A 27,532-nucleotide genomic window follows, 5' to 3' on the forward strand; every position below is an offset into this window, starting at 1 on the left:
ATGGATGAAGCTCAGAGCAGAGACAGCTTCCCTAGGCGCTCAGGTACATTCAGACTGACCTTGAAAGATTCGTAACTCGTGTCCTGGCAGATAAGATATATTGAAAAGAGTTAGAAAAGATGCACAGCTTGGTGGCAGAAGATTAAGGTAAAGGTTAAACATAGGAGCATCCCCTGATCTCTCATTTGAACTTGGGTAGTTCTAGATATTCTTCGCAGCAGTAGTCTGACTCCTCAGTAAACCTATGACTTACTGCACTTGACCAGTCCATATCCAATTACAGCCAGAGGTGTTCTTTACTTGGCAATACTATTTTCAGTCACAAGCTGAGGTGTCAAAGAGCAATTATCAGTAATACAATATAGTTTGTGTTGGGAAAACTCCGGTAGTTGCTCAGCATCGGAATGCGGTAGAGTGCATCTTTTATTTCTGTTACCTCTTATTCTTTCCAGTGTTTTCAGAATCCTCTTTTCTTAATCTTCTTTTCTCCCGGGGCTCAAAGAAGACAGAGAGAAACGTGAAAGTGGCTACTTTTCCTTGGGGAGAGCAGCAGGTGCCCGTTCCCAGCATGAAAATAGCCCATCTGCTCCGTTTCGACATTTCGAAAGAGGTCATCCCATCTTTAGCCACAGAAATATTGAGCCCAAAGATACCATCCCATTCAGAAACCCTAATCTCGGTGTGGCCTCTGAAAGGCAGCTACCAGAGTTTTTCAGTGAGGACTCACCTGTGGAGATCCCTCCTCTAGACCCCTACGAGGTTGCGGTTGAAGTTGAGGCACAAGTTGGTCCTCGATCTCCGAGTCCCACTCCTTTTAAGATAGCAGAGTCCCTGGCCTCAAGAGGCCGAAAGGGTTTCAATCGAGCGAATCCTACTTCTCACGTCTCCTCCTATCAACAGTCTGGGCGGCATGATTCCTCAAGGCAAGCATCAGCTCTGCAATCCCGCTCCTCGTCTCCCTCACGCGGAACCTTACAATTCAGACACAGTGAATCCAGTACCTCTCTTAGCAGGCAAAGCTTTGATGGGGGAGGGTGGACTCAAGGGACGACAACAGGATCCAGAGGCTCCTTGCAAGGCACACGTGGACAACGTTTTGAGTCAGGAACTCTGCCAAGAAACTTCAAATCATTTGCTGGTTCAGTCAAATCCCAATCCAACACGATTTCGGATTTTAGAGGCGCCCTGCGGAAAACGGAAGTCAAGGGTTCTTTAGATGCACAGGGTTGTGACAGCAGCAGACGCTCATCTCCCTCAAGGAGGGATTGTAACTCTTCAAGCCAAATGTTTCCTCTCAAAGCTGAAGTTGCCACTAGTTTATCACATCCACGTGGGAGCAACAGTCGTACTTCCTCTCCATCTAGGACAAGTTTTAACGGTCTGCGTGACAGTCACAGTTCCCCTCCTTCAAGGAGAAATTACAGTTTGTCTGGCCAGTCCATCCTTCGTAAATCTGAATCAGTTACTTCTCTAAACAGACATAATCACCATGGACGCTGTGGTTCCCCAATAAGAGAAGGCTATGATATTGAAAGCCAGGCTCTGCTGCGTAATCCATCAACTAGAAATGGACTGAATGTTCAAGAAGATGAAGTCCTCACCATGTCTCCATCTGGACGAGGTTATGACAGACCAAGTCAGTCCATACTCCATAAGACTTCATCAAGCCCTGTCAGTAGCAGTCGAGGTTGGGAAAGCCGCTCCTCGTCTCCCAGTAGGAGAAGTCATGAAACCCTTAATCAGTATCAGCTTAAGAGGAAGGACATGAATGGTTCTTTGAATGGACATACTCGTGAAAGTCTTAACTCATCGCCTTCGCGGAGAAACTATGACGCTCCCTCTCAGTCTCCATTACATAAGTCTGGATCGAACAGCTCAGTCAAAAGTCGTGGTGGTTACAGTTCACTTGCTTTAAGGAAAGGCAACGATGCCCCTGACCAACGCTTGCTTCGGAAATCAGAAACTGGCAGCAACTTAAAAAGCAGGAATCAAAACAGCCGCAGCTCCTCACCCTCTAGAAAAGCAAATCCTGACCCACCAGGCTACTCAATCCTCAGAAGTGCCTCTAATGGAGACTCCAATCCTTCCTTTCAGAGAAAAAACACTCACAGTGAAAAGAAATCTGACTCCAGTCGCTCACCACACTCATGGCGGGGATCCACGCATTCCCTGCGCAGCTCCTCACTATCTCGAGCCACTTCACCCTCTAAACAAACCACAAATGGTAACAGAACTGCCTTTGTCTCCCTGCAAACAACCAGAAGCTCTGACAGCATCAGATCTGGGGCTGCTAGACAGAGCCATGATGATCACTGCCCCTCTCCCAATGACAAAAGGCCTTCCTATCGTACACGGAGCCCCTCTCCCTCGCCTCACATTCAGATGCTAAGGCACACCTCCTCACAGAGCTCCATGGAGTCTTCAGAGTCAGGCCAACTCTCCGTGGGATCCACAGGACGGAACAGGGAGGAGTACGCCATGATGGCTGACCTTCCAAAGGTCAAAATCATCCATCAGAGGGAGGGTCCAGGCCACGCTGGGCGGCCACAGAGCCAGCAGACCATTCGGAGGCAGGAGCTCTTCAAACCAGCTAGGTCAGACTCACACTTCACTTCAACAAATGGTAGAGGAGCTGGTCCTTACATATTAATTTTATGATTTTATAAGCCAGTGAATATTTAATAAGCTATACTGTTTCTGTATAATTTAGTTGATACATTTTTGAGCAAACCTTTGACTAACTTGTCTTCCGATGCACCACCAAAATGGATAGATTTGTCATGATTGGATACTCTGATAAACTCTTTGTGCCATTTCAGTCACTCCCTCAGTAAGCATCCCTCCACAGAGTGGGAAGATACAGGGGACACGGAGAAAGAATGGCAATATGGTGGCAGTGGGTATCTATCTCGAGCTCACTCTTCCACCTCATTACAGGTAGGCTGTTTACCTTGAGTTCCACCGAGAGAAGAAGAGTTCAGTCCTTCTTTAGATTGGGATTTAGGTAGGTGAAATACTTTTTATTAGGGTGACACTGATAAAAGCTAAACATTCCTGGAGAAGTATTGTATTTGCTGCTGGCAGGTCAATCCAGCATGCGGACTCTTCTTCTGTGAAGCCATGCTGTTGTAATAGATAGTATGTAGTTTAGCATTGTCTTGCTGAAACTGCCTTGCAAGAGAGCCTGGTGTCCGTGATTTCCAAAAAGAGTTTCAGATTTCTGTCTGAACACAGATCAGTTTCATACTTTCCTTCAGTCCAATTTTAGGAGCTTTGGCCCATAGATGTGGCTCCTTTAATGACACGGTGAATCGTGTTCGCAGACGATGATTTCTGGAAGCGCTACTGAGCCCATGTACCGATTACAACTTAGTTATCAATGCAGTACTCCCTTTTGTTTGTGTTCCTTGTGAACAGAGACGTCACTAGATTCTCTTTCTGATTCTGTCATTATTCGCATTTTACACAGCATCCCATCTTTTCTTTTTTTGGAAACAGGGGTTGTGGATGGGGCTGGTGAAATGAGCTTTAAAGTCCTACATGTGTATGTGCAGTGCATTAAGCACATTTCCTCTTGCACAATGTAATCCATTCCGGTGCATGTGCAGCCTGTGACCTGTGGTTTTCACCTATCTGAATATGATTAACCACATCTTTTACGTGCACCAATTTTTTTTTTAAAGTCTTTTAAAAGTCAGGCTCTTTATGTTTGTTTAGTCGGACACCGATTGTCTTCATAACTACAAGCTATTCTTATCCAGAGATCTGGCAGCCCCACAGCAGATGAGGGCAGTTCTTGGAAGAGTGCTCATCGCAGATCAGACCACATGCAGGTATGTGCTACAGCTTTATATGTGTGTGTGGACCAGCTTCACATTGCTCAGCTTCATGGCAAAGTGAAAGTACACGTTCTGGAATGTAATGTTCCTAATATTTATATATCACTCAACTCAAAGTTTATTGCCTGTGGACCTATATCAAAATAGCATTGTTCTGATGGTTATTTGCCAGTCATCAAACAAATCCTGCCTGTATTTAGCTTTTATGCACCCGAAAGCTCTTGTATATGTTTAAAAAAAAAAAGGGGGAAAAAAAACTTCCTCATTTTGAGTTCTTGTTAAGCAGCCTGTCTTCTGGCCTGTGTTTTACCTACACCCTACAGTCATTTCATAAGACTGACTGAGCTTTGTCAGTTGTGGTCTGCTGGGGCATGTGTTGAAATTCCTGAACTGAAACCAATAGCTACAAAGAGAGGATTTCTGAGGGAGGAATGCCACTTAATTTCCAAGCCCCAAAGATTTTTCTGCAAGGGAAATATGGCAAGTTTGCCCACTGGGTTTGAAAAGTAAAGGGATGGCCACACTTTTCCATGTCAGCGATCCCCAAGATTTATTTGCTCGCAGCAAGAGCGAAAGAATGAGACTTCAGGTCGAACACTTTTTCCATCCTAGTACTTGTTGTGACAAGCTGTTGTGGGTGCAGTTAATCAGGATTATAACATCTCTCATGGCGCCGGGTACTCAAATGGATCCCCTGCTGCCCATGAAGACCCCCGGACCCTATTTTCACAGAGCCAGCATGAAGCTTGGCGTGTTTTCTCAAACGGTCTTCGCGGATCCGCCCAGGAAGTGGCAGACAGGGCAGAGAGAGAGAGAGCGAGTAGCGACACATCCGAGGCAGAAGCGTAACGTTTGCTCCTCCAGCTCTGCTCAGAAAGTTCAGAAAATATAGCTAGAAACGCCAGCTGTTCGTCCACGTGAAGCGGAATGGATGCACTTTCCCCTTAACAGTAGGGAGAGCGTTTGCTCTGGACGGCGGCGCCTCGCTGGGTTAAGATAAAAGAAAACGTGTATGAATGGCGGGGTTTTATCTAAATTTGCGTAACGTGAGTTTTCCGCGTGAGAGCAAGGTGCGTTTTACCCGAGAGTTTTAGATAAGCCGAGTAGTTGAGGACAAGAGGGAGTTTTTGAGTGTGTGAAGTAGCAGTGTTTTTTGTGTTTCTTATTCTTATTTTATTTTTTTTTTACCTGCCGGGATCATTTTATCATGACGGTAAGCTGCACCCTCTTCAATACGTTACAGCTTGTGGCAGTGTCTTGAAAGCGGTTTGTTTTTCCTGTCCTTCACCTCTTCCTCATTTAATGTGTGTGAACTGTTGTCGGGGAGCTTGTCGTGCTTCTCCCGTTTAAATGAAAGTCCACATGTATTAGCTTCACGTCCAGCAGCTAACTGTTTTTAGGGGTGTGTTCAAAGTTACCACTAGCTTAAAAGCGGTTTTAAGTTTTTTTTTTTTTTAAATGACAAAAAATTGTGCTGCTGGTTAGATTTGTACATCGCCGCTCAAGTGGCAGGTCTGAAAAGTTGACTGGCTTGCGTGTGTGTGGGGTGTAGTTTCTACTGTTTACCCTTTGTTGTGTACAGTAGCAGGACGTGTCATTAGCCAGTAGCTGGGCAGTGTGAGTGACCCTTTTTATTGCCAGCTGTGACACATGTTGCAGGGTTTTTTTTCTTTTTACCGAGCGTAGAGTGCAAAACCAGAAGTGTCAAAAACAACACACAAAGAAAAAAAAAACTGACAATGTTTCTCAAAATACATCATTTCATAAAAATTGAACAGAAACGGACATTCAGTGTTGTTTCGGGCGTTTCTCATAGTTGTTGTGTGACATTTTCTGACATGTCATTGGGGTTTCTTGAATGTTGTTTTGCACAGCGTTGTGTTTTGGAACTCTAGGGCCACCGTAATGTTTGCCCCCAGTCACAAGCAAGCCTTGAAAAACCTGGCAACCTGTTTTGTTAAAGTAATCAAGAGGTATTGCCTGTTCAAACCGTGGTAATTCCAGGAGCTGTCATCACAATGAGCGTATATTGGGATACTCCTGTTCACATTGTGCACCGGTAACCTATTTAACTTGGACTAAAGGACAAAGCTCTCCAGACAATACTTCTTTATAGTGACAGGAAACAGGGGTTGTGAGGAGTGCACATTGTCTCAAACTATCTCATGCACTCCGTTGAGCCTCTTTCCATTTCAGACATGACCATGGGAGGAATTAGTTATTCCTAAGATATGTTTCCCTCTCCATCTGCTTCCTGATGATGCCTAGGGGCGTGTATGGACTGGCTAACATGATTTTACGAGGAGGTTTGACACGTCACAAGTTGCTCCTTAGTTTAATCTAATTGGCAAGACAGAATAAAGGACTGAAAGAAAAGGCAGAATCTCTTGTATCTTATTTCATGCAGCTTTTCTGTTGCATTAATAGGTCCGATGACTCGGCCGCTACCTTTATATTTATGTTCCTGACAATATTCGGTGTCAAATCTTTCAGAAAAACAACCAAATGGAACATTAATGAATAAAAGATGAGCTATACCAAAGGTATTAGACTTAGTCATACACGCAGTTAATCTTAAAACTGTATTTGTTCCCTTTAGACAGTCTGTTTAGCAGTCATTAGACTGTGACATTTATGAGATTAAAGAAAAACAGTAGAGTCGGTGAGCTGTCATAAACAAAAAGAAACCTGGGCGGTGCTGTAGCTTTAGAAGAACACCAGGAAGGGCGAATACAGACAGAAAAGGGGGTGATTGGAGATGATGAAACACACAGATTAACTATATTAGAGGACAGGAATGGAAACAAATAAGGAAGAACAAAGTGTTTTAGTGCAGGAATGAAATGAACAAAAGGAGTAACAGTACAAAGGTGAAAAAGATGGGGGTGTAATATAATGCCTGTGGGAGATGAGGAGACAAACAGGGATTTAAAAGTGAGGAATGAACATGCAAGTAGAAGAGAGATAAGTAAAGGGAGGAATTTCTGTTGGAAAAAGTTGCCTAATCTTAATCTGGGATCACGGAATCTTAAGGTACCACGCGCGCGGTTTCTCTTCCTGTCATCGCGTCAGAAGCAACAGCAGGCCTGCTGCAGAGCAGCACCCTGTTGTGTAAACACACAGCTGCTACTGGAGCGTGTTAGAAGTCTCAGGCTTTGCTGACTGATCTCAGTACAGATTTTTTTTTATGTTGTTGTTTTTTAAGCACATAAGCTTTTACAACTTTAGCCTGACACAGTTTCAGTTCAAAGTTCATTTCTTCACAATGAAAACTGGTTTTGTGGAAGCAGTAAAGTTATCGTTTGTCTTTATATACAGTGATGAGTGATAAACATGCCGCCGGGTGCTCAGAAGTGCGGTTGTACTGAGCATGTTTCACCCTTTCATACGGGCTTGGTGCGCTTTGTCAGGTCCAGCTTGATTTGTTACATCTTTTCTTTCTTTCTTTTCTTTTTTTTATTCCATTCACTTTTTGTGTTTCTTTCTTGGCTGTTGAATCTAATCAGACTTGCTCGTGATTCATGGTGACACAAAGACGTCGCACAGTTCCTGCCTGGAAGTTTTGTTGCATTCAAATGAAGGTCGGTGAAACTGAAACCGTATGCTCTGCTTTGCAGCCCGACCTTTTGAACTTCAAAAAGGGATGGATGTCAAAACTGGACGACAGCGGGGAGGTAAAGTGTCTCACTCGTATTTTAAAAGTCAGATGCTCCTCTTCTGCTACCTCTTTTGCTTGCATCAGGCCAGCCTCCCTCGTTCCCAGTGAGAAAGGTTGTTTATGAGGTGATGGTGTCAGATGACCCTTATTATTACACTGATAGCTAAATGGCTTGAAGCGTGATAGATGTCTCCCTCTCTGGACTAAATGCTTGAGTGAATGAGTCTTTTCATCTCACACATCACATGCTGTCTAATGGTTTTCTTTTCTTTTGCAGACCAGTCTTAGTCTTAGATTTACTGTTGCGACAGCATTTGCACTCGACCTCACTCACACCTTGATTTAAACGGATGTATTTGTGTCTTTAGTGGAAGAAGCATTGGTTTGTGCTGACTGATGCCGGGCTGAAGTATTACAGAGACAGTGGTGCAGAGGAGGTATATCTCTTTGCTATTAGAACATTTTCTACGCCTGTTGCACATTTTTGGAATCATAATGTAAGCTGTTAGAAGTTCACTGACTATTTGAAGTGAGCGGATATGAACGAGTGTGACAAAACAAGTCATGTGACAAATGCACATTGTCCTCGTGTTTTCCGCACAGAAAGATGACTTGGATGGGGAGATTGACCTAAAATCCTGTATGAGAGTATCGGAGTTTGACGTGGAGAAGAACTATGGGTTTCAGATACAGGTGACTATCTGCGTCGGAGGTCAAAGTCTGTCATGGACTTCGTATGCAACTGTCTTATGGAAGTAAATGTGTGTCATCGGATTTTGAAAGAAAAAAGTGATTGAATTTGTAGCACTGAATATTTATTCATTGAAATTATGTATCTTAATGTTTTTCAACATTAAAATATTCAACTGCAAAAAATTCAACGTTAAAATATTCAACTGCAAAAAATTCAACCGCAAATAATTCATGTCCAATACAAATGTCTGTTAATGTACAAATGTCAGCTGTCTATTACTGAATCTTACTCACCGAAGCCCCATTATTATTGGACATGGCTAAAATATGGTCACCATGTCAAGCCGAAGTTGTATCGGGGTGACTCGTGCTCTCTCCTTTTGCTTGACGTACACTCCAGATCTTGAATCTAGAATTGATTGCTCTTCCTTGGGTTCTCGGCTGTTGCGGTTGAATTTTTCAAGGTTTAATTTTTTGCGGTTTAATTTTTTACAGTTGAAAAACACATAATTTCAGTACATAAATATTCAGTGCTAGAAATTCAATCACTTTTTTCTTTCAAAATCCGATGCCACAGATTTACTTCCTTACTGTCTTTATTCTCTGTAGTTACACTTGTCTTTTCTATTAAGCACACCTGCCGTCAGCTTCGGACGCATCTTCTTTATTCCCATATCACAGCTCGCATCTCCTCCGCCTTTCTTTCCGTGTCTCTCTTTTTCAGTTTTACTTTATCATCTCCGTAACCTTATCTCCTGAAGCTGTTTTCTTTTTTTCTTTATTCTTCAGACGCAGGAGGCTGTGTTCACACTGTCTGCCATGACAGCGGGGATCAGGCGGAACTGGATCGAGGTGTTAAAGAAGAGTATTCGGCCCAGCAGCTCTCCAGACCTCACACAGTAATTACCAGCAGATCTGTTCCACATTGGAACTTCGTTATTTAAAAGTGTAGACTTTTAGGTGGTAGTGCTAGCTTATTAACTGTAAAGCTGATTTTTTTACAACCCTATATCAGAAAAAAATGGGACAGTATGATCAAGGAAAGTTTGGAGACGGGGGGGGTGCTGGCACAGTGATTCTTACTTTGGCTTTTGATGCAGACAGTATGCACTCAGAATATTTAAACTTCATTTGATTTCAATTTAGCATTTGAGTCCTGCAGCACCCCCCTAAGAAAAGTTTGGACAGGCCGATTTAGGGTTGGTTATAAGATTAATACTAATAACAGTGATGCAACAATGTTGTTGTCAAGATTTGGTGCTATAAAGTAGTTTCCACGGAATTCTGAGTCTTTGAGGAAGAAACGTGGCCAGAAGGTCTCCAACTTGTCTTTGTGCACTCGATTGAAATGTTTATTGAGTCGGTTACTTGATTGAACATCTGATTGGCAGACGACTGCTCTCCCACAGTGAATCCTCCACCCTCAGTAGCTGATGTAGCTGCATACCACTTAACACTTTACTGTCAAAAAAAGATGTCTCATGTTCATCTTGTCCAGAGGCGGCACCGACTTCAGCCTAGTGGTTGGGAACTCCCGGTCTACACAGTTCCAAAAAGAGATAAAAACACTATGAAAAAGAATGAGCAGAACAGAGGGAATACTTTAATCTTATTGCCTCAGTAGAGTTTATTGTTAACTTGGCATAATGTCATGAAATGAGACTCCTTTTACACCATAATGAACAAATCTTTCTTTAAACTCTGAGCTGTTTCCAATAACCGAGGCTGTATTCTATACATACATTACATTACACATCATAGAATATGATTGGAAATAGTAAAAATGTAAATTATGATGGTAAGCACATCATAGTGTTCCACACGTTCAGATGTTTTTATTGTGGAAAGGCTGGGATAAGGTAACATCTGGAATGCTTCATTGTCGGGTATCTTCAATGTGAGATCATCTTTTAAATGTTGTTAGAAGGAATGGCAACGTTACCAAAAAAGAAGCTGAAAACGTTACCGTCCTTATTTTCTTTTATTAATGTCGCAGGCCTGAAATTCAGAAATGTTAGGATGAATGAATACATTAAGTATCTTGAGTTCAGACTGTCTGCAATGAAATTAAAGTCAAAGAATGAATTTTATTTAAATCGACTTCAATTCAGCAATACTCTGTTAATCCCCAAAGAGAAATGATAGTGCTGCAGTTTAAAGTATTATTTAAAGATTTGCTACCGTTGCTTTAGACGGATTTCAAAATAAAATAAACAAATCAGCGGACAAACATTTAGTGTAGCGGAAAGGTGTGGCAGAGATTGCCATGATGAATGGGTTGGGGGGTTGTTTTGTAGCTTGGCAGCAACGTAGCTGCTGATGTCACACGGCGTCTGCAGGTAACACAGCTGAACTTCCTCAGCAGAAACAGCTGGGATGCAGAGATGCTCCTCCTTAGTGACGTGTCGAGGATCCCACCATCTGTTGTTAACAAGCACTGCAATCCCTCCACCTTCACTCTCTTTCTGCCCATATAATCTGAGAGGCGAGGCGTTACGGTTGTTCCTGCAGCTGCGTCTCTGTGAAAATATAACATGATTCTTCTGCTGTTCCTGCTGTGTCCTTGTCAGCGCTCCAGGATGATTCTTTTTATCCGTTAGTGATCTCACACTCCCTGGGATGATGGGTGGGTGAAATGGTTTAAACTTCCTCCTCCTTTCTCTTATTTTTTTTTCCTCCCCAGGATCCTATACGTCTCCTCTGATTGGATGTCTAATCTGGATTCGGAGTCTTATTACGTGTCTTTGAAAAGCTCAATCAACTGTAACATGCAAACAATTTTCATGTTGCCATGTTTTTTTTAAAAAGCCAGGTTTACGAGCAGCAGCACAGCATCCAAAGTTTTAAAAATCTGTCTTCGGTGCGGTTCCATTCGAGAACTATAGATGTAACTTGGGGTTTTTATTTGCATTTTTCATAATGTCCCAACTTTTTCTGATCTGTTGATTGAGTAACTGATCTTTTCACAAGGTTTTAATTGGGAATCAATAACATAAAACATTATGTTACTCCACAGCAATGAACTATGTTAACTATATCTGGAGTGATTGAGACTATTGTAATTCTTATTTCTTCCCAACCCTGATTAACCAATCAAGTGATTGTCCAGTTTCTTCTTTTGTTGGTTAAAGTAGGACCACGGTATGATTTATTGATTCAAGTGTAATTTATCTCTTCTCTAGATTACCGGACAATAACAGTGACAAGGAAAACTCCCACGCACGCTATTTGCCGTCTTCCCGTCACCAGTCTTCACGTCACACCAATGCTCAGTCAGATGTTCCAACATCTGCAGCTCCGACTCAGCGCAGGTTTGAGTACGTAGAACTTTCCCCTGTTCCCGCCTCCTCCGGCCCTCTCTCAGCCGGTCAGAGAGAATCGGGAGAAGGGCAGGGGAGAGAGCACAGCCAATGGCAGGAGGAGAGGAACACAAGCAGCCAGTGGGAGGCCGTGCTGGCCAGGAAGAGCAGTGGCGTGGGATCGAACCAAAGGTTACGCATGGATGAAGTTGAGAAAAAGTGGGCTGAGTTTGAACGGATGCCGTTAAAGGAGATGAGCTCCTTGTCGCCTGTGGGACCACGCTCATCGAGCCAGTCAGCCAATGAGGCGCTGCAGAGGGAGGTAGTGCGTGGAGATGATTTTCTAATTTGCAAATATACTAAAATGCAAATTAACCCTTCATCTGCCTGGATGAGGTAAAACATTTCTGTTTCGGCCTTGCTAACACTTCTTTATTACTTGCCCTCTACTTTTCATCAGTGTTTTCCCTCTGACATGATAAAAAGTGGAAGCTAAAACTAAAAGTTCATGAAAGAGCTGAGAAATACTCAGACGGTAATGTGGAAAATACTCCTGAAAGGCCTGTCTACTCTGCTCCTGTGTGTTGTGATGTGCATCTTGGTTTGAACTGATATTCCCTGGAATACTACAGCTGTCTACACATGGAAAATGGACAGCTGTAACTCCTTGGCTGGATAAAAAAAAAATGTAATTCAGCCAGGCAGATGACCAGTTGCTGTTGCTCAGTGGGCTTTACCTCCATCTTCATTTATTTATTTTTTCAGGTGGCGTCACTGAGGCAACAGCTGGAGCAACTGCAACATGGAGGAGGAGGAGGTAGAGGGCGAGGAAGTGTGCGGGACGGCTGTGGCCCCGAGGCACCCTGCAGCCGCAGCCTTGCAGCCATGGAGCGTGCTCATCGGCACGCGCTGGACGAGCTGCAGAAGCAGCACGAGCGCCAGATCAGGAAACTCGACGACGAGAAGAACGGGCTGCAGCTGGAGGAGTCCCACGACACAGCACGAGGTCAGTCCGCCAGACGGGCTCAATAAGCCTGTCAAAGTCCAAATAACTGTAGATTGCTGTAAAGATGAACACAGGTTTCCAATTCAAACCTTTTTTACAGGTGATATTATTGCAATTATTGAGATCAGCTGGGGTTTAAGGTCAGCTGTTGTTACTTTTTCTGTAGAATCGGATAGCATTAGAGGTGAGATGGTTGATGGTTTCCTTTCCTCAGTTTGGACTTCCATTTGCTTTGCCACAGCACAACGCCACAGCTTTCCCAATCGGAGAAAATCTCAGCCGTAATTCTCACTTGGCAAGAGAAGCCGTGTCACACTTTTGTTTGTGTTTCAGCACTGAAGGCTTTAACGAAGAAACACAAAGAGGAGCTGGAGAGAGTCAGGAGGCTGAGCAGCGGGGTGACAGACTCACAGACTTTGCGAGCCCTACAGCAGTAAGTGACTTCAGATTAATTGCTGCCAGTGTGACAGATGTACAGTAACCCTCCACCGCTAAACAGAATTCACAACACAACTTGCAACTAAACACCTCCAAAGTTTTCTGAGCGTACCTTCCGTGGCTGCGGTGCCATTTCAGGTATTTTCCTACCAATTTACGCGTTGCTCCTCTTGTGGTCCTACTCGCTACATAAGCGGCCCCCATTTGACTCCACACGCTCACATGGACTCCCAAAGTGAAAGCAGCTTTCCTGGCTGACAGTGGAGATAAATGTTCTGGTGGAAATGCACAAAACAAACACGTTATGGAGTCTGGGCACTGCTCAAAGTCTTCCTCCTTTTGTTTTTGTTTTTGGGGTAAGCCTTGAAAATATATTGTTGGTTGTAGCTTGGCTCTGAGTGTCAGTCGGCACAGGCCACCACTGGTAATTTATGTGAATAGGTCTGTTGTGCTTTTAAGCGGGAGCTGGTTGGCCACAATGGGATTTTCTGTGAAATAAAAGGTGAGTTTGCAGACTGCACAGCAATCCATGGTTCCTTGTCCAAGCAAGCCCCATTACCACAGTGGCCACTGGGTCCTGTCAGGCACTTAAGGAATGCAGAAGAATTCAGTCATGGATTAGTTTTCCTTTGTAAGCTACACAGGGCCTTTGACACAGACTGTCTCAGTGGCTGCTACCGAAACCTGCACTTTGGGGCTTATCTGTTTTGTGCATTTTTTACTTTGCATACGCTTCCTCATTTTTGTGGTTATTGGTTGAAAAAGGCAAAGAGGTTTTTTGCACCACAGCAGGAAATACTTCATGAAAATAGAAGAAAAAAAAACACCAAGCATGTTGCTGTTATTAAATATAATTCATGCTATGAGATACAGTTGGGTGCATTTGGGCCATTTCAGAGGGTTCCAATAAGCATAGAACAGAAAAGTGGCTCTTCCTCTTCATAAGAAGAATTGGTCAGTTAATCTGATGCTTGGTTTTCATCAGATGAAATAGATAAGGAAGAGCTGTCCCAGCGAGAATGTATGTCACTCTTAACATGGCAGTTCTTCTTTGTTTTGTCTCATTCACCCGTTGCTGCAGGGCAGAAACCCAGGCCTTACAGAGACAGCTGGCGACTATGTCTGAAAGGTTCTCTCAGAAGTGTGTGGAGCTGTACCAAGCGGAGCAGAACAACGCCAAGAGGGAAAAGGAGATCAGCCGCAAAGAGAGAGAAGTGATGCAGCTGAGGAAAGAGAATTCGGTGAGTTGGCTGCAGATTGCAAAAGTGTGAAAAAACCAGCAGGCCAGCAAGGGATGCAGCGCTCTCATCGCTGTCGTTAACACCATCAGGATGTCCACCATCAACGTGTAATAATACAGTACATCAAGTGAGGTGTGATCCGATCAGTCACAGTTTTCTATGAACAATGTGTCACTGGCAGATGTATTTCTAAAAAGTAGCGTATCGTTTTTAAGGGATTGTGCGTATTTAGTTGCTCATGGTTTAAAGAGGCCTGGGTTTTTTGTATGAAACAATTGTGAGTTACAGTTTGAGTTACTGACATGCTGCCGTTGTGTTGGTACAGTAGGGAAAAAAAGTGAAAGTGTGAAGTCAGCAGTTTGGATATATAAAAGCAGCCAGAAATCCATTTTGTGCAACAGTATAACGCCAAATGTTCCTCATTCTAAAGGTTAAAGAGAAAATATTTTCCTCCTCAGGACTTAAAGGCTCATTTCACAGATGAGATGATCCGTATACGATCCAGCATCACCGATCAGAGCTCAGAGGCCAACAGAGACGGGATGCCCTGTGAACTGGAGGTATTGTTTTTTATTTTCTTTTTTAACTGAAAGTGGCTGTGGGTGTACTTCTTTTTTTCTATTTCTGGTAAATGAAATGACTTTCTAAACTTCATGTCGTGGGTAGGTGTGAAAATCCCCCGGTCTTTCCATTTAGACAGTGTCGCCTGCTGTAGTTTGATTTGAGCTTTTTGTGTGATGTAATGCCCTCATTGAATATTGAAAAAAAACAGAAAAATTAGAAAGATTAGATAGCGGTTGCACAGCATATGTTGCTCCTCAGAGACCGTGCTCGTAGGTAACAAACTTCTCCTCTGATTCACGGAAGAAAAGTTCTAGAACGTTTCTACATTCAGTCAGCCAGAAAACACAAAGGACCGTCTTCTTAGTGAGCTCAGTTGATACATGTAAGGATTTTTGGGTTTAAATTGTCAGTAAGTGTTTCCTGAGTGTTTTCCTTTGCCATTACAAGAAATCCCCTCTTTTGTTTTGCTCCTAGGCTCTTCTCAGGATGAAAGAAATCGAGATAGACTACTTGCACAAACAGATGAGCTGTCTAAGGAACGAGCTACAAGTTCTAAGCATGGTACTGTGTCTGTGTGTATTTGTGTTAATCTGTCACAAAAACGTTTCTTTCAGCGAACTCAATAAGACGAATAACTTGGAATGTTAATCTTCATGTGCATGAACAAAAGTCTTGGCAGAGTGTTTTATAGCCTGCGGACATAGAGAATGCAGCGCTTCAAATTACTATGACGGAAGGTAGCTTGTAATTTAAAACGCACAAAAGTGTAGGTTTGTTTCACGGTGGATGTGATGATGCGCTAAGTTGGCCCCAGGGCCCGCTGATGTTGTCGCTCTGGAAGATGAAGATCTTTTCTGCTGCTCTTTGCTCCGCAGGAAAAGCAGCTGGCCTGTGAGCGATACGCTGAGGTGCACGGGGAGCTGAGTGGGTTGAACAGCCGCGCCGAGCGGGAGATTCAGAGTCTGAAGGAGCATCTGAGACTGAGCAACGCCGCTCTGCAGGAGGCCCAAAAGCTGGGGAACAGCCTGGAGCACTGAGAGGCAGCTGCCGGTACTAACACAGTGACAGGTGTGCAGTATCGCCATGATGTAGCCAAGAAAAAAGAAAGCCTCTTCATAGTTTTTCATTGGTATTTTTTCAAATGCCTTTCTTTTTTTTTTTTTGCAGGTTTTAACTTTGCAGTCGCCACGGCAACCGAATCTAAGCGAGAGAAAAAAATGGATTTGAGTGTTGGACTTGTACAGCCGTGTCAGGACTTTCATAATGACGTCGCTTTTCAGTCATTCTGCCAATGAGTAGCCATTATTCGGTTTCATTACACTGGGCCACACATGACATATTTAAAGTGCACTTTTCACTTTTTTGTATTTTTGCTTCGTTGAGTGCAAGCTTGTAAAAGTGCGCATTTGGTCTTAAAAAAAAAACAAACAAAAAAAAATGGAATATTTGTCGAGTTTTTACTTCTCATCAGGTATTGTAGATAAAGAGCTCATACTGTATCAACTTTTTTCTCCCCAGTTGATAAATTTCTCATGTCCGCTGTCTGTTGCCTGAGACGGCAGCGGGTCAGAAGAACTACTGTCATCAATTCTCTGTTGTACAGCTTTCGTTTTATGTTTACTTTGTGGTTCTGGCACACGTTTCTTAAGAAATTAATTTGTCATCATTTGTAATATTGCTTTTTTTTAACTATTATTATTTTCACCTGCAAACCTTTTGTGCTCATGTTTCTGTGGTGTTTGTGAAAACAAAAATTCTTGAAATATTCATTGGGATTAACAGCGCGGCAGGGTGACTGCAAAAAAACGGATGTGTTACTTGTACAGTAACACATTCAGACTTGGCTTTCATCGGGGGCGCTGGTAGAAGCTTTTGAATGATTTCTGTCCCACATCACGGACGTCCTTTACTTTTAAGCCATGGATGAGAAACTCCAGAGCTTCCTGTCTCCGGTGATAATTATTGGCATATTCTGCATGTGCCACCACAACAAATAACAGTTGTTGCATCAATGAGCCAATTTTTTTTCAACAAGAAATATATATATATATATATATATTTCTTATTGATAAGAAGTATTTTGATAAAATAATTTATCTACCTACCTTTTTTTGAAAACATTTCATATTTAATTTTACGATGGGGGCCTGTGAGGTCTTTGTAAACTATTCAATTTTTGCAGTCAATAAAATAACTTCAGCAGAAACACTCCTGTACTGTACATTGAATTTCATTGACAGCATGCTTACGCACACCTGCTTAAGCAACACTCGTGCCTTTTCAAGTTTGTTGGCATTACGTCAATTTGAAAAAAGTTAAAGAAAATGTTTATAAAATATCTGCAATGACTAATCAATCTCTAAGAAGCCAGAGTTGACCTGTTAATGACAGCAGTGACAAGCTTTGTCCTGTCCTGTCGCCACTAGAGGGCACTAGAGTAATCGCAACATCCACAAATAAAGACATGGGCCTTTTTCTCAATATTAAGTAGCTAAATCTGGACTTGGTGTTCTTGGTATTATTAATATTGACTCACTTTCACCACTTTCCTATAAACGTTGGCTTCTAAGTTCATTTGAGAGTCCAACTAAGAAGGACTATAGAGGAAGTGATGACATGTTGTTTAAAGACTCCTCAACAGACCTCGCTCATTTTAATAATAGCCATATATGATTATATTCAAGTGGATATCACTCTAAAGACCATCCACTGCTTACTATCAGGTTTATAGATGACGCCCAGTTTGTCCACATGCAGACTCAAAGCGTATCAGTTAACACCCTGGTTCTGACCCACAGCCAGACGCAGGCGGCCCAAACTGTGATAATGGCCTTCAACGGTGGACAGTCACGCTTCATCTAGAACCCCCCCTCATCTGTCATCAGAACCCCGCTCCAAGTTTCCAAGTTGACTGCAGAAAAGGTCCATATTTGGAGTGAATACAAATTAAATGTATTATCTGTGTTTTACTGTATAGTTATCTGCTTTTACAGCCGTGCAGTTGTTTTTAGAATCTATATCGAGCTGGCTGTGAAATTGTTAAACATGCACTTTTGTGCAGCTTCTTTATATTCCACCCAAAGGGGGGGTACTCAGAGATTTGTCAGAACTTGGAGTAAGTGTCTTCAATATTGGAGCCATTCTGGGTTTAAAAAAATGTGGCTTTAATCTTCTATCAACGGCACTGTCTACAATGAGAGGGCAACAGTACACCATGGGGGCGTCGAGCCCGTCTGATCCCAGAAGAAGAAGAAGAGAGCTGGAAACCGGAAGTGCTGTAAAGACATCAGTAGTCATGGCGTCCACGGCTGCGACCCGTGCGGCGGCTGGTACAGCGAAAGTGGTAAAACCCATTTTTAGCCGAGACTTGGACGAAGCTAAGCGCAGAGTCCGGGAGCTATACCGAGCCTGGTACCGAGAGGTGCCCAACACAGGTACGTCGGTGCGTCTCGGCGGGTAAACGGTGGATGAAAAGTGACTCGAGTGTCAAGGTCGTGTCTATGTGGAGGCTCCGAGTAGTGGTTAGTTTTGCTGTTAGCAAAAACAGCCTAACCATAACAACAGCAGTTGCAAAGGGTTTGTTCCTCAATGTTGGGTAGATATGGGATGTTAGTATGTTAGCATGTTATTCATTGCGGACATTATTTATTTTCCTCCCGAAAGAACCGGTGTTAACACATGCTATTATGCTATTCACACTTATCCGTGCAACACAACTCTTATGTTTTCGTATTTACAGTGCTGACAGTTCAGTGAAGCTTCTCATCAGTCGTTATTGTTTATCTCCTGAAGTTGAATAATTGTGACAAATATATTGATATTAGTTTTGAAATGCCCAAACGGCTTGTTGTATATTACGCTGTGTTTTGACGTGTGCATTTTTCCGGCAAATAATGGCCAAATGTGTAAAAGCTGGTGATATTCCGCATTATCAGTTTCATCCAGCTATATTCAGTCTAATATTACACACGTTAAAGAAAGCTTGATATTTTGTCAATTGAAACTTATCACTCAACCTTTTAGATCAAATTGTCAAAATAATTGCCAACTAATTCCTCTGTTCATTGGTTTATTGTTCGATAATAAAGATGAGGGGAATCCTCTGGATTAGGTCGATGTGTGGTGGAAACAAAGTGACCCATTTGTGTGTCTGTCTGCAGTGGCGTTGTTTCAGCTGGACATCACAGCACGTCAGGGAAGAGACAAAGTGCGGGAGATGTTTGACAAGAACAAGCACATCAACGACCCCCGTGTGATCGACATGCTGGTCATAAAGGTAAAAGCAGCCTCTGTCCGATCTGTACACTTCACCAGGTATTTTAATTGGTATTTACTACCCACTCCAGGAAGTTGTGTTGGTTGCTCAGTTCCTAACTTAGGTGTTGGTGGATCCTGCATCCCATGACAGTTGAGTTGATGTAAATGACATCAACACTTTATTCCACTTAATAGTCTTTTTCTATTTAATCTCCAGGGGAAAATGGAACTTCAGGAAACAATCCACGTTTGGAAGCAGAAGACCCACATAATGCGCTATTTCAACGAGTCTGAGGAGCCTCGAGCCACTGACTTCATCTCAAAATTCTACAAGGGTCATGACCCATGAACTGTATAGCTGCCAGCGGACCTCTGACCCACCTTTGCTTGTGTCCAGTGTGAAAGATGTTCCCCGTTCCTGTAAATACACGCTTAACACTCAAAGCTACAGTTGTCTTTTTGTTCGGTCTCATTCAGATTCATTTAAAGCTATAGTTTAACCAAAAATATACCATCAGTCATGCTACAAATCCTGATCTTTACGGTTTCTTGTTAAACTTTAATGAAGACCTTTTTCATAGCAGACAGCTACATGTCAACAGTGATGTATGTGACCCCAAGGTTTCCCTTAACAAACAGCCACGATACACTTTCAGGGACTCGTGGCGTGATCTAAAAAGAAAAATGCCACCAACTCCTTCTAAAGCCTACTTATCATGCTGTATTTTACAAGTGTTATTCCCTTTTATTAAGACAGAAGCAGTACAATAAGAACAGTGTGTGACGGCCCAAACTCTACCAATAACGACAAAAACCCTGAACCCTTGAGTCAGAGGTGATCTGAAAACGCAGGAAGGCATCTATTTACCCAGGTTCTCATTGACATTTGCCAGTGGTAGCGATAAGGGGATAATCTGTGGAGGAAAGGAGAAGTGAGAGGTGATTCTAACTAATTTATGATTTAAAAACTGACACCCAAGTCTTATGGGTTCAGCAACAGCTGCAGGCATCGAATCAAAGCACAGAAGGGCGTTCTCTTCACGGCTGGTTTCGAGCTACTGATAGCTTGAAAAAACATGGCTGCATACCTGTTGTGGTTTAAAGGCTCGAATGGAGGTGGAACATTTTTCCAAAGCAGTTCTGCCACCGTCTGGTCACAATATTCTGACATCACTTGGTGTGTGAGAAATCAAAGATAAAACATCTGGAATTTGTACGGTTGAAGACGAGAGAGCGTAATATAGTGAGCTTGTGTGTTTCGATGCCATTCAGTGAAGCTTGCCAGTTCAAGCCTGTGATACCTGATAACCAGGAAGCCTACAGACCTCCTCAGTCATCCTCCAGCAGCGCTGCAGAGTTCTTGCTCATCTGAGTCCCTGCATACAAGCAGGGCACCACTACCAGACCAATCCAGATAAGGCCGACGGGGGTCTGCTCCCCGGTGTCACACACCACGGAAACAAAGTTGGTTTATGTGAAGCGGCCTGATTAAAGGTTGTTTACTTTGCAGTAGCTACGAGAAAGACTAAAGTTGAGCCTTCTGTTAAATGAAAATGCTCGACCCATTTCTTCCATCCGTGGGTTTATTAGGTCAACACCTTTACCCCGTGTCTTATTTCATCACTCGAGTGTGTTATTACGCACCATGTCCTCCCCGGCACGTTAGCGGGGCTCAGCGGTTATATACGGACGTTGTTGAGGGGCGACAGCCTGACCAATCGCCCGAGGTGGGCCGACGCCATGTTTACAGCGTTTAATGCGGGAAAACGGTGGTAATTTTCGGATGTGGAGGGTTAAAACAGCGCCACCTGGAGCCTCTGTAAAGACACGGCCGCCCTCGTGGAGTTGGTGCGCAAACAACTGAGACGGTGCAATGAGGGTACAAGTTGCAGTTTTACTCTCTTGCATTTTGTGAAGTTCCAGCTTACATTTGGAAGCGATAAAACAATGGTCATTAAAAAAAATAATAAATCAGACAAATTAAAAGCTTAAGCATTAAAAACATTAAAGCCAACCAATAAATACTGTACAGCATTAAATATTCTCAGACTCCGTAACTTAGCCATGACCTGAAAAAAAGAGATGAATATACTGGCCTTGAAATAGTGTGTTCACATGTTCTTGCAGCAATAGAACTGAGCTTCACTGTTACGGTTTAACTACATATAAAGTTATTCTGCTTAAGTTAAATAAATACGACCAACTTCCTGATCCTAATTAAATAATCTTAAAAAAAAAAACGGTTTCATTGTACAAACGTAAACCAAAACGAGACTGATCTCTTTTCACAGGTGACAGAAGTTAAACCCTGTTCAGTGAACCTAGCGGCATGTAAACGGCTTCGAATGAGTTGGAAGTGTCTCCTCAGTGCAGAATTAGCCCACAGCTTTCCTCCCGTTGATCCGTGATTTCCTCTGGGTTCTCCCGCTCCTCGTGGCGCAGGCGCTCCTCACTAAACAAAGGAGGCACAGTTAACCGACATTTGCCGTCTAGCTTCGGTCAACGGGTTACTGAGTCAAAGCGTCGCCCGGTCTCACATCTCACCTGGCGTTTAAAGGACAGACGCCTGAAGAACGTGTTGACCTCAAACACGCCAGGTTTAATGGCTCCCCCCGTCTTGTTGTCTTCCCCCAGCCTGACGACTTGTCCTTTGGCGATGGCGGCTTTGAGGCTCATGCTCTTGACTATGCGGGCGCCGGGCTCAGAGTCGGGTGTGGGCCGGGAGGACACGGTGATGTAGGTGGCGTCTTTCTGATGCTCCTGGTAACCCACTGTCAGAAAAAAAATGGGTTAAAAACGACACAATGAAGGGGATATCTGGTGCAGTGTTGGCACCTTTTTTTCTTTTTCTTTTACGCATGTATCATTGTCCGATTGATCGCCAGGAATACATTTAAAATGTCCTGCACCTGCAGATGTGACCGCTGTGTCTGTGGTACTGGTGAGCTCCAGCAGGACTGTGGGATAAGCAGGATGCATCAGGAAGAGTTTTCTGATGAGCGGCTCCGGCCCAGAAACACCTGGTGCCACCTAAAGAGCCAGCATAGTCAGTTTAGTGAAGGAGAAGACAAAAACAGAGTGAATTAAACGGAGCACACTATTCACTTTGATATTATCCTTCCTATTCTAAGTGTTTTGCCTCAACAATTATCTCATTTTCTACGGGCAGACTCACAGTTCTCTTGGTAACGTTCCTCGTTGCTGGGATTGGCTCGCTGGCCCAGAACAGGAAAGCCGATTGGCCGGTTGAGGTGGAGATTGCAGAGGTTTCCAAAACGAGACGAGGACACACGAACTCGGCTGCCCAGAGAAGGTGGCCGTTTGCCCCATCCACAATCTGAGCCTGAGAGACGAAGGGAAACCGAGGGTGACCTATGTCAGTAAAGCTTTCTTCTCATAAAGAAAAGCCTTCACCAAAAAAGCAAGAAGCATGTGAGACGGTATCTCAGCCCGTCAGTGCTTTACCTTCATGACACCATTTGCTGAATGCTGAACGAAGAGATCGAGGATTCCATCGTCGTTGAAGTGTCCCGGAGCCGGCTGACTGTGACAGGAAAAGGATTCGTTTTAAGAAGTCTCTGAAAGGTGTTTTTGTTTTGACTTGATAAGAGAGCTAAACCAGTGCTCTAATGGTGTGACGTTAAACCACAGGAATCTCAGATTCATGTGCACATTTTCGGTTTAACGTATCAGGACAGGATAAAAAAAGAAAATAAATCATCTGGTCTTTACCAGGTCTTGGATCAAAGCTAACAAAAACGAAGGTAATATGCAGAAACTGTGTGTGAATAAATGAAACCCACCGTGACTGCTTTCATAAGAATTAAGAGGGGAAGTAGCAACTAAGTGCTGTTCATCGAAAGCACTTCATTAACGGATCATTGTTCAGTGTGAGCGCCTCGATAAAAGCAGAAGTGTGTGTTAACACAATGCCAAGGAGGAAAGACACCAGCAATGATCTTACAGAAGCCAATCAATCGACAATTTGGAGTCCACCATTCTACAAGTGAGAAAGATTATTCACAAGTGGAAAACATTCAAGACAGCTTTAAACCTTTTAAAACTCCCAGGAGTGGACCTCCCAGCACTTCAAGATCAGACCGTGCAATGCTCAGAGAAACTGCATAAAAACCGTAGAGCTAGATCTGAGACTACAGGCCTCAGGTCACATGTTAAATGCTAACGTTCATGACAGAGTATGGCTTGTTTGGAAGGGCTGCAGGAGAAAGCCTCTTCTATCTAATAAGAACATGGCAGCACAGCGTAGCTTTTTAAAGCTGTGCATAAACCAATGCTGCAAACCTCAGTGAGCTGCAGGAATGCTGTGAATAGGAGTGGACTTAGTTGGTGTGTACTGCAATATGTCGTTTGTTGTTTTTCACCTGAGGTTATTTGTACTTAATTATAAGACCGGTACGGACCAGATGATTTTTTTTTTATTATGTAATAACACACAAAACCTTAGAAACGCAGTCATTTTTAACCACGACTGCACTGATGTCTTCTCATCTCACAGGCATCGTTGGGGAGAAAAGAGGTGTAATATTTCATTCAGTTGTGACACATATATTCAGGCGTCTACCTGTGAATGGGAGCTGAGCTGAAGGTCCACTCTTTGCGCAAGTCCTTCTGTCTGAGTACCGACAGCTTACTTGCACCGTATACCAATGCCCAGTCACTTCTGGTGGAGTTCAGGTTCGAAACGCTGTCCAGGCTGTTTCGGTTGTTGCCAAAACCAGCCACCAGGGGGAGCAGGAACTCCACAGGCTCAGATCCTCTAAGAAGGAGGATAATAAAATCAGCACTGGGTTTGCAACAGTGTCTCCTTTGCACAGACCTGTTGAAGGTTTAGTATTGAACAGACAAAAGGAGTTCTGTACATGCTAAACAGAGCCGTGTTCCAGTACCTGTAAATGTGGATGAAAGAGGAGGAATTGCTTTTCCTTAGTGCCTCCCACCCCAGATCCTTCTTTCTGAGCGGCTGAGTTATGGACATTGGACCAGCAGCTCGATTGTAAATGTCTCTGAGGGAGATGGCCTGGACATTACCTGAGGGAACGGACATCAACACAAGTAAAAACACGGCTCAAATATTTATTGTTGAAAAGATAGATCAATTTCCACATGCATTCCACATTTCCACATGCTACTTAAATACACTGGAGATATGTTTTGCTATTTGAGCAGCTTTGTAAATGCTTGCAAACAAACATTTTGTCTGTGCATACGTGGTGATTGGAGAGCTTTATTTAAACCGATGATCTATGTTTCTCCCTCACCTAGACCAAATAGGATGTAAAACGCTCCTTGTTGTGTCTCGTGCAGCAATGGACCAATCAGCTTTCCTTGTCCTGTGAGGTTGAAAGGCACGGGATGTCCAAGCTTCGCTCCCGTCAGCCCAGAGATCAGAGTCAGGGACAAGTCCAAAGCCTGAAAATGAATGTCGAATGTTAAAGCAGTAAAAAGAAAAGAAAAGACTGAAACCAAACACATTAGAGGAAAGAGACTCGCCAAGTTTTTATACATGTAAATAAGAGTAGTCCCTTAACATTTGTGTTCATGCAGAATAGGGGGTGGGATAGGGGGTGGGGTGGGTGACGCAGCTTTACCTCATCTGCAGGCAGGGTGGCTACAAGCAGATCTGGGACAGAGTCGCCCTGGAGGTCTGGAAGTAACACCGCCTGAGACTCTATGTTCTTGAGCAGGACCGACCACAACTTCTTCCCTGGAGAGCGAAAGGAGACCGCGCACCGAGAGCTTAAAACACTAATTACAACCCAAAACAGATAATCCTCTTGCTGGGTTCTGATTGATGAACTTTACTGGGATCGTATACGAACGCTTGTCTGCGTTTTGCTGGGGTGACTAACCTGTGGTGCCATTGACCGCCATGAGGACAGATTTGCCGATGAGGAGGCACACGGGGGATGGCTGGATGCTGTACTGCAGACCGCACTGGATGTACATCACAGACTCCCGCATGACTTTCTTCCACAGCACCTGACCGCTGACTGCAGACACGGCTACCGCACTGTAAACTGGGATGATGAAAAGGACGCGATGATGCGTTAAAACAGGGAAACAGCAGCAGAGGAAAAGGAAGAGTCATGATTTATACATCACACTTAGTTTATGTAAGCGCACATGGATGAGCATGAGAGGTTAGGTGTCAAGGAGTCTCTTCTGATGTAAAACGCTCCTACTTTGAATTAACGGCATAGAAACAAACCAGGTTTAACTGGCTTTTCAAAGAACTTACTTTTGTTCCCTTGTGTTGTGTGGGTGTCATTGGTCCACGCAGTCACACCAAGAAACACATCCTCCACTGAATCACCGTCAACATCCCACAGCTCCAGTGCGGGTGGAGTGACACCTGAAGAGAAAACCAAAACAAACTGGGTTTGTCTCAAGACTATGAATTTACCAACGTTCTTGAAAGCCATCAGCGGAAGGTTGTTCTATCAGTGACTGAATGTATGTTTAAATGTGGGAGAAATGCAAACAAGTCCAGCTGAAATAGATTAAGAGGTTGTGAGAATGATACCCACCTTCCTTTCTAATCATTTGTGGCTAATAATGAAAGGATAGGCTAACAAGTCTAGACAACAGGACTCCTGACTAAGTCTTAAAGTGAGCATTATAAGTGGTAGAAGCACTCACTGTAATTATATATCAACAAAGGGGGATAAGTTCTTAATGAGCATTTTCTTTAACGCTCAGTAAACTACAATTCTACGAGTTTGTGTGTCGTCTATGCGTGCTCTATGGTAAAAAATCTCTAGCTCATCAGTGAAGTTTCTCGTGAAGTCCCACTGAACTCCTCACCTCCTGCATCACCCAGTGCGCTCTCCCATTGCAGCCTCTTCTCCAGCTCTCCCTTTTGGCAAGGAATCAGGAATGCACACAGCAGCACAAGCAAAGTGGCACAGACCAGAGGCACCAAGAAAAATGCACTCCGGACAGCATTCTTAACCCTCATCCTCTTCTCCTCCGCGTCGCTACTGTGAACCCCCATCCCTGCGCTCCCCGATGTCGCAGCACCCCCCCTGTCCTCCCCCATCCTCTCCCTGCCCGAGTCCCTGTGGCTCCAGTACTGCACGCCTTTCATGTCGTCTCTGTCCTGCCTGGATTTCCTGGGGAGTCTCTCCGTCCACTCGTCCTCCTCTTCCTCGTCGTCCTCCTGTGCCTCATCTGCGGCGCCCACCAGTCTTCCGGATCTGCCACCGCGCATCTTTGAGGAACCCGCGCCCAGGCAGCTGTCCCTGCCCAGGCCGTTGCGGGGGTAGTTGAGCACGAGGTCATCCTCCTCACTCTCGTCCTCGCTGTCTGCTTGAGTGAGAGGGTCGTACTCCCCGAGCTCTGAGCCCTTCTTCCCTGCAGATAGAGGCAGCGGATGAGATGAGAGCTGTCATACTTGTTGATATACCCCTAATATGTAAATGTATTCTCTTATGAGAAGAAGTATATTATACAGCATGTAACCTCCTTCATTTTTTATTTTCAACTAATTTAATAGTGCGTTCTATTTCAATAAAATTCATTCGTTTTAAAACATACATATTTTTAATGCTTAAGTGCATATAAAGTGTAATAATAATAGCAATATGTCCACTATAATAATGGCATGTGTTATTTTTGATTAATTCACAGAAAAGAACATTCATTGTGAGTATTGTAGTTTGCTCACACTGACCAATCAAAAATAACCAGTTAGTCAATGGTAAAACTCCCACATTTTAAATCAGAATAAATATCATTACAGTATGCGACATACCAGTCAGTTCTGCAAATAACCAGTAAAATAATATACGTCAGGCTTTAAATGTGCTATCTCCCATTTTGTCTGGCACGTTGAGCCACAAGGAGGTCAGTTTGTGTTGTTAACGTTAGCTTGCAGCCATACTCGTGGAAAGACAACAACACAGTCGGCATGCTGTTCTAACGCTGAGCAATACAAACACACACAGATATATCTTATATAAGCACTCTCAGAAAATCATATTGTTAATCCGGATGGGTACAGAACAGTTGATAAATTCTCGGTGCATGAAAAAAAGCAGACGCGTTTACAATGCTCAGATGTGGCAGGACCACCGACAATCGTGTACGATCTCAATGAATAAATAACTATGTTTTTTTTTGTTTTTTTTAGCTGTCTGGAAGATAAACAGGAAGAGCATCTCACCGGGCAGCTTAAGAGCACGGGACAGAGCTGCAGCCATTTGTCCTCTCCACGAGATACCGACGCGAGGCAACGGTGAGCGGTGGTGAACAGCTCCAGAGCATCGACCCAAGATCTGCGCCTGCCCTACTGCATTCTGGGATTCTGAGTTTTTCTAGTATACTTGAATGGTAACTGTTCTATTCACCCTAACCCCAAAAACGAGTGTGGAATTTTAAAAGGCGTAGTTTGCCACGTAGTTGGGAGGTGAATAATAAAATGTCATCAATAAGGAGTCAGCAGCTTGATGATATTGTTTAATAGCATTTATTGATGTTCTTATTTTCTATACTGTATAACATAACATTATGTCCAA

The 27,532-nt window shown here is 43.5% G+C and overlaps 3 protein-coding genes across 3 annotated transcripts; 2 read left to right on the forward strand and 1 right to left on the reverse strand.

Annotated features, from left to right (window-relative positions):
- The first annotated feature begins 535 nt into the window (after nucleotides 1-535).
- Nucleotides 536-16,944, forward strand: triobpb (TRIO and F-actin binding protein b). Its single transcript, XM_072368252.1, has 15 exons — nucleotides 536-2,594; nucleotides 2,820-2,937; nucleotides 3,762-3,833; nucleotides 7,457-7,513; nucleotides 7,866-7,934; nucleotides 8,101-8,190; nucleotides 8,980-9,089; nucleotides 11,373-11,811; nucleotides 12,255-12,495; nucleotides 12,829-12,928; nucleotides 14,015-14,174; nucleotides 14,633-14,734; nucleotides 15,213-15,299; nucleotides 15,614-15,806; nucleotides 15,906-16,944. The coding sequence occupies exons 1-14, from the start codon at nucleotides 1,285-1,287 to the stop codon at nucleotides 15,773-15,775; spliced, it is 3,117 nt and encodes a 1,038-aa protein (XP_072224353.1). The 5' UTR covers nucleotides 536-1,284; the 3' UTR covers nucleotides 15,776-15,806; nucleotides 15,906-16,944.
- A 1,054-nt stretch (nucleotides 16,945-17,998) lies between these two features.
- On the forward strand, nucleotides 17,999-19,439 carry ndufa6 (NADH:ubiquinone oxidoreductase subunit A6). Its single transcript, XM_072368463.1, has 3 exons — nucleotides 17,999-18,172; nucleotides 18,899-19,014; nucleotides 19,213-19,439. Exons 1-3 carry the CDS (start codon nucleotides 18,034-18,036, stop codon nucleotides 19,342-19,344), a joined length of 387 nt encoding a protein of 128 aa, XP_072224564.1. The 5' UTR covers nucleotides 17,999-18,033; the 3' UTR covers nucleotides 19,345-19,439.
- Nucleotides 19,440-20,863: 1,424 nt separating this feature from the next.
- fam234b (family with sequence similarity 234 member B) lies at nucleotides 20,864-27,294 on the reverse strand. The gene is made up of 13 exons (XM_072369039.1): nucleotides 27,181-27,294; nucleotides 25,821-26,369; nucleotides 25,255-25,368; nucleotides 24,866-25,033; nucleotides 24,605-24,720; nucleotides 24,275-24,425; nucleotides 23,903-24,044; nucleotides 23,578-23,772; nucleotides 22,461-22,539; nucleotides 22,171-22,338; nucleotides 21,905-22,025; nucleotides 21,540-21,766; nucleotides 20,864-21,447 (listed from the first exon to the last, which is right to left on the reverse strand). The coding sequence occupies exons 1-13, from the start codon at nucleotides 27,215-27,217 to the stop codon at nucleotides 21,445-21,447; spliced, it is 2,070 nt and encodes a 689-aa protein (XP_072225140.1). The 5' UTR covers nucleotides 27,218-27,294; the 3' UTR covers nucleotides 20,864-21,444.
- Nucleotides 27,295-27,532: the final 238 nt, after the last annotated feature.

Source organism: Leuresthes tenuis, unplaced genomic scaffold, assembly GCF_036924035.1.
Source record: "Leuresthes tenuis unplaced genomic scaffold, fLeuTen1.0.hap1 SCAF_17, whole genome shotgun sequence".
Taxonomy (NCBI): domain Eukaryota; kingdom Metazoa; phylum Chordata; class Actinopteri; order Atheriniformes; family Atherinopsidae; genus Leuresthes; species Leuresthes tenuis.

What these genes read in the sequence shown, in the direction of transcription:
- triobpb (XM_072368252.1), top strand. Translation starts at nt 1,285, where the DNA reads ATGTTTCCTCTCAAAGCTGAAGTTGCCACTAGTTTATCACATCCACGT. An exon ending in ACTATGGGTTTCAGATACAG is followed by an intron (nt 8,191 to 8,979) that starts GTGACTATCTGC and finishes TTTATTCTTCAG; the next exon opens with ACGCAGGAGGCTGTGTTCAC. An exon ending in AGCTGAGGAAAGAGAATTCG is followed by an intron (nt 14,175 to 14,632) that starts GTGAGTTGGCTG and finishes TTTCCTCCTCAG; the next exon opens with GACTTAAAGGCTCATTTCAC.
- ndufa6 (XM_072368463.1), top strand. Translation starts at nt 18,034, where the DNA reads ATGGCGTCCACGGCTGCGACCCGTGCGGCGGCTGGTACAGCGAAAGTG. An exon ending in CCGAGAGGTGCCCAACACAG is followed by an intron (nt 18,173 to 18,898) that starts GTACGTCGGTGC and finishes GTCTGTCTGCAG; the next exon opens with TGGCGTTGTTTCAGCTGGAC. An exon ending in TCGACATGCTGGTCATAAAG is followed by an intron (nt 19,015 to 19,212) that starts GTAAAAGCAGCC and finishes TTTAATCTCCAG; the next exon opens with GGGAAAATGGAACTTCAGGA.
- fam234b (XM_072369039.1), bottom strand. Translation starts at nt 27,217, where the DNA reads ATGGCTGCAGCTCTGTCCCGTGCTCTTAAGCTGCCCG. An exon ending in TTACATCCTATTTGGTCTAG is followed by an intron (nt 24,045 to 24,274) that starts GTGAGGGAGAAA and finishes CCGTTCCCTCAG; the next exon opens with GTAATGTCCAGGCCATCTCC. An exon ending in CACAGCGGTCACATCTGCAG is followed by an intron (nt 21,767 to 21,904) that starts GTGCAGGACATT and finishes TTTTTCTGACAG; the next exon opens with TGGGTTACCAGGAGCATCAG.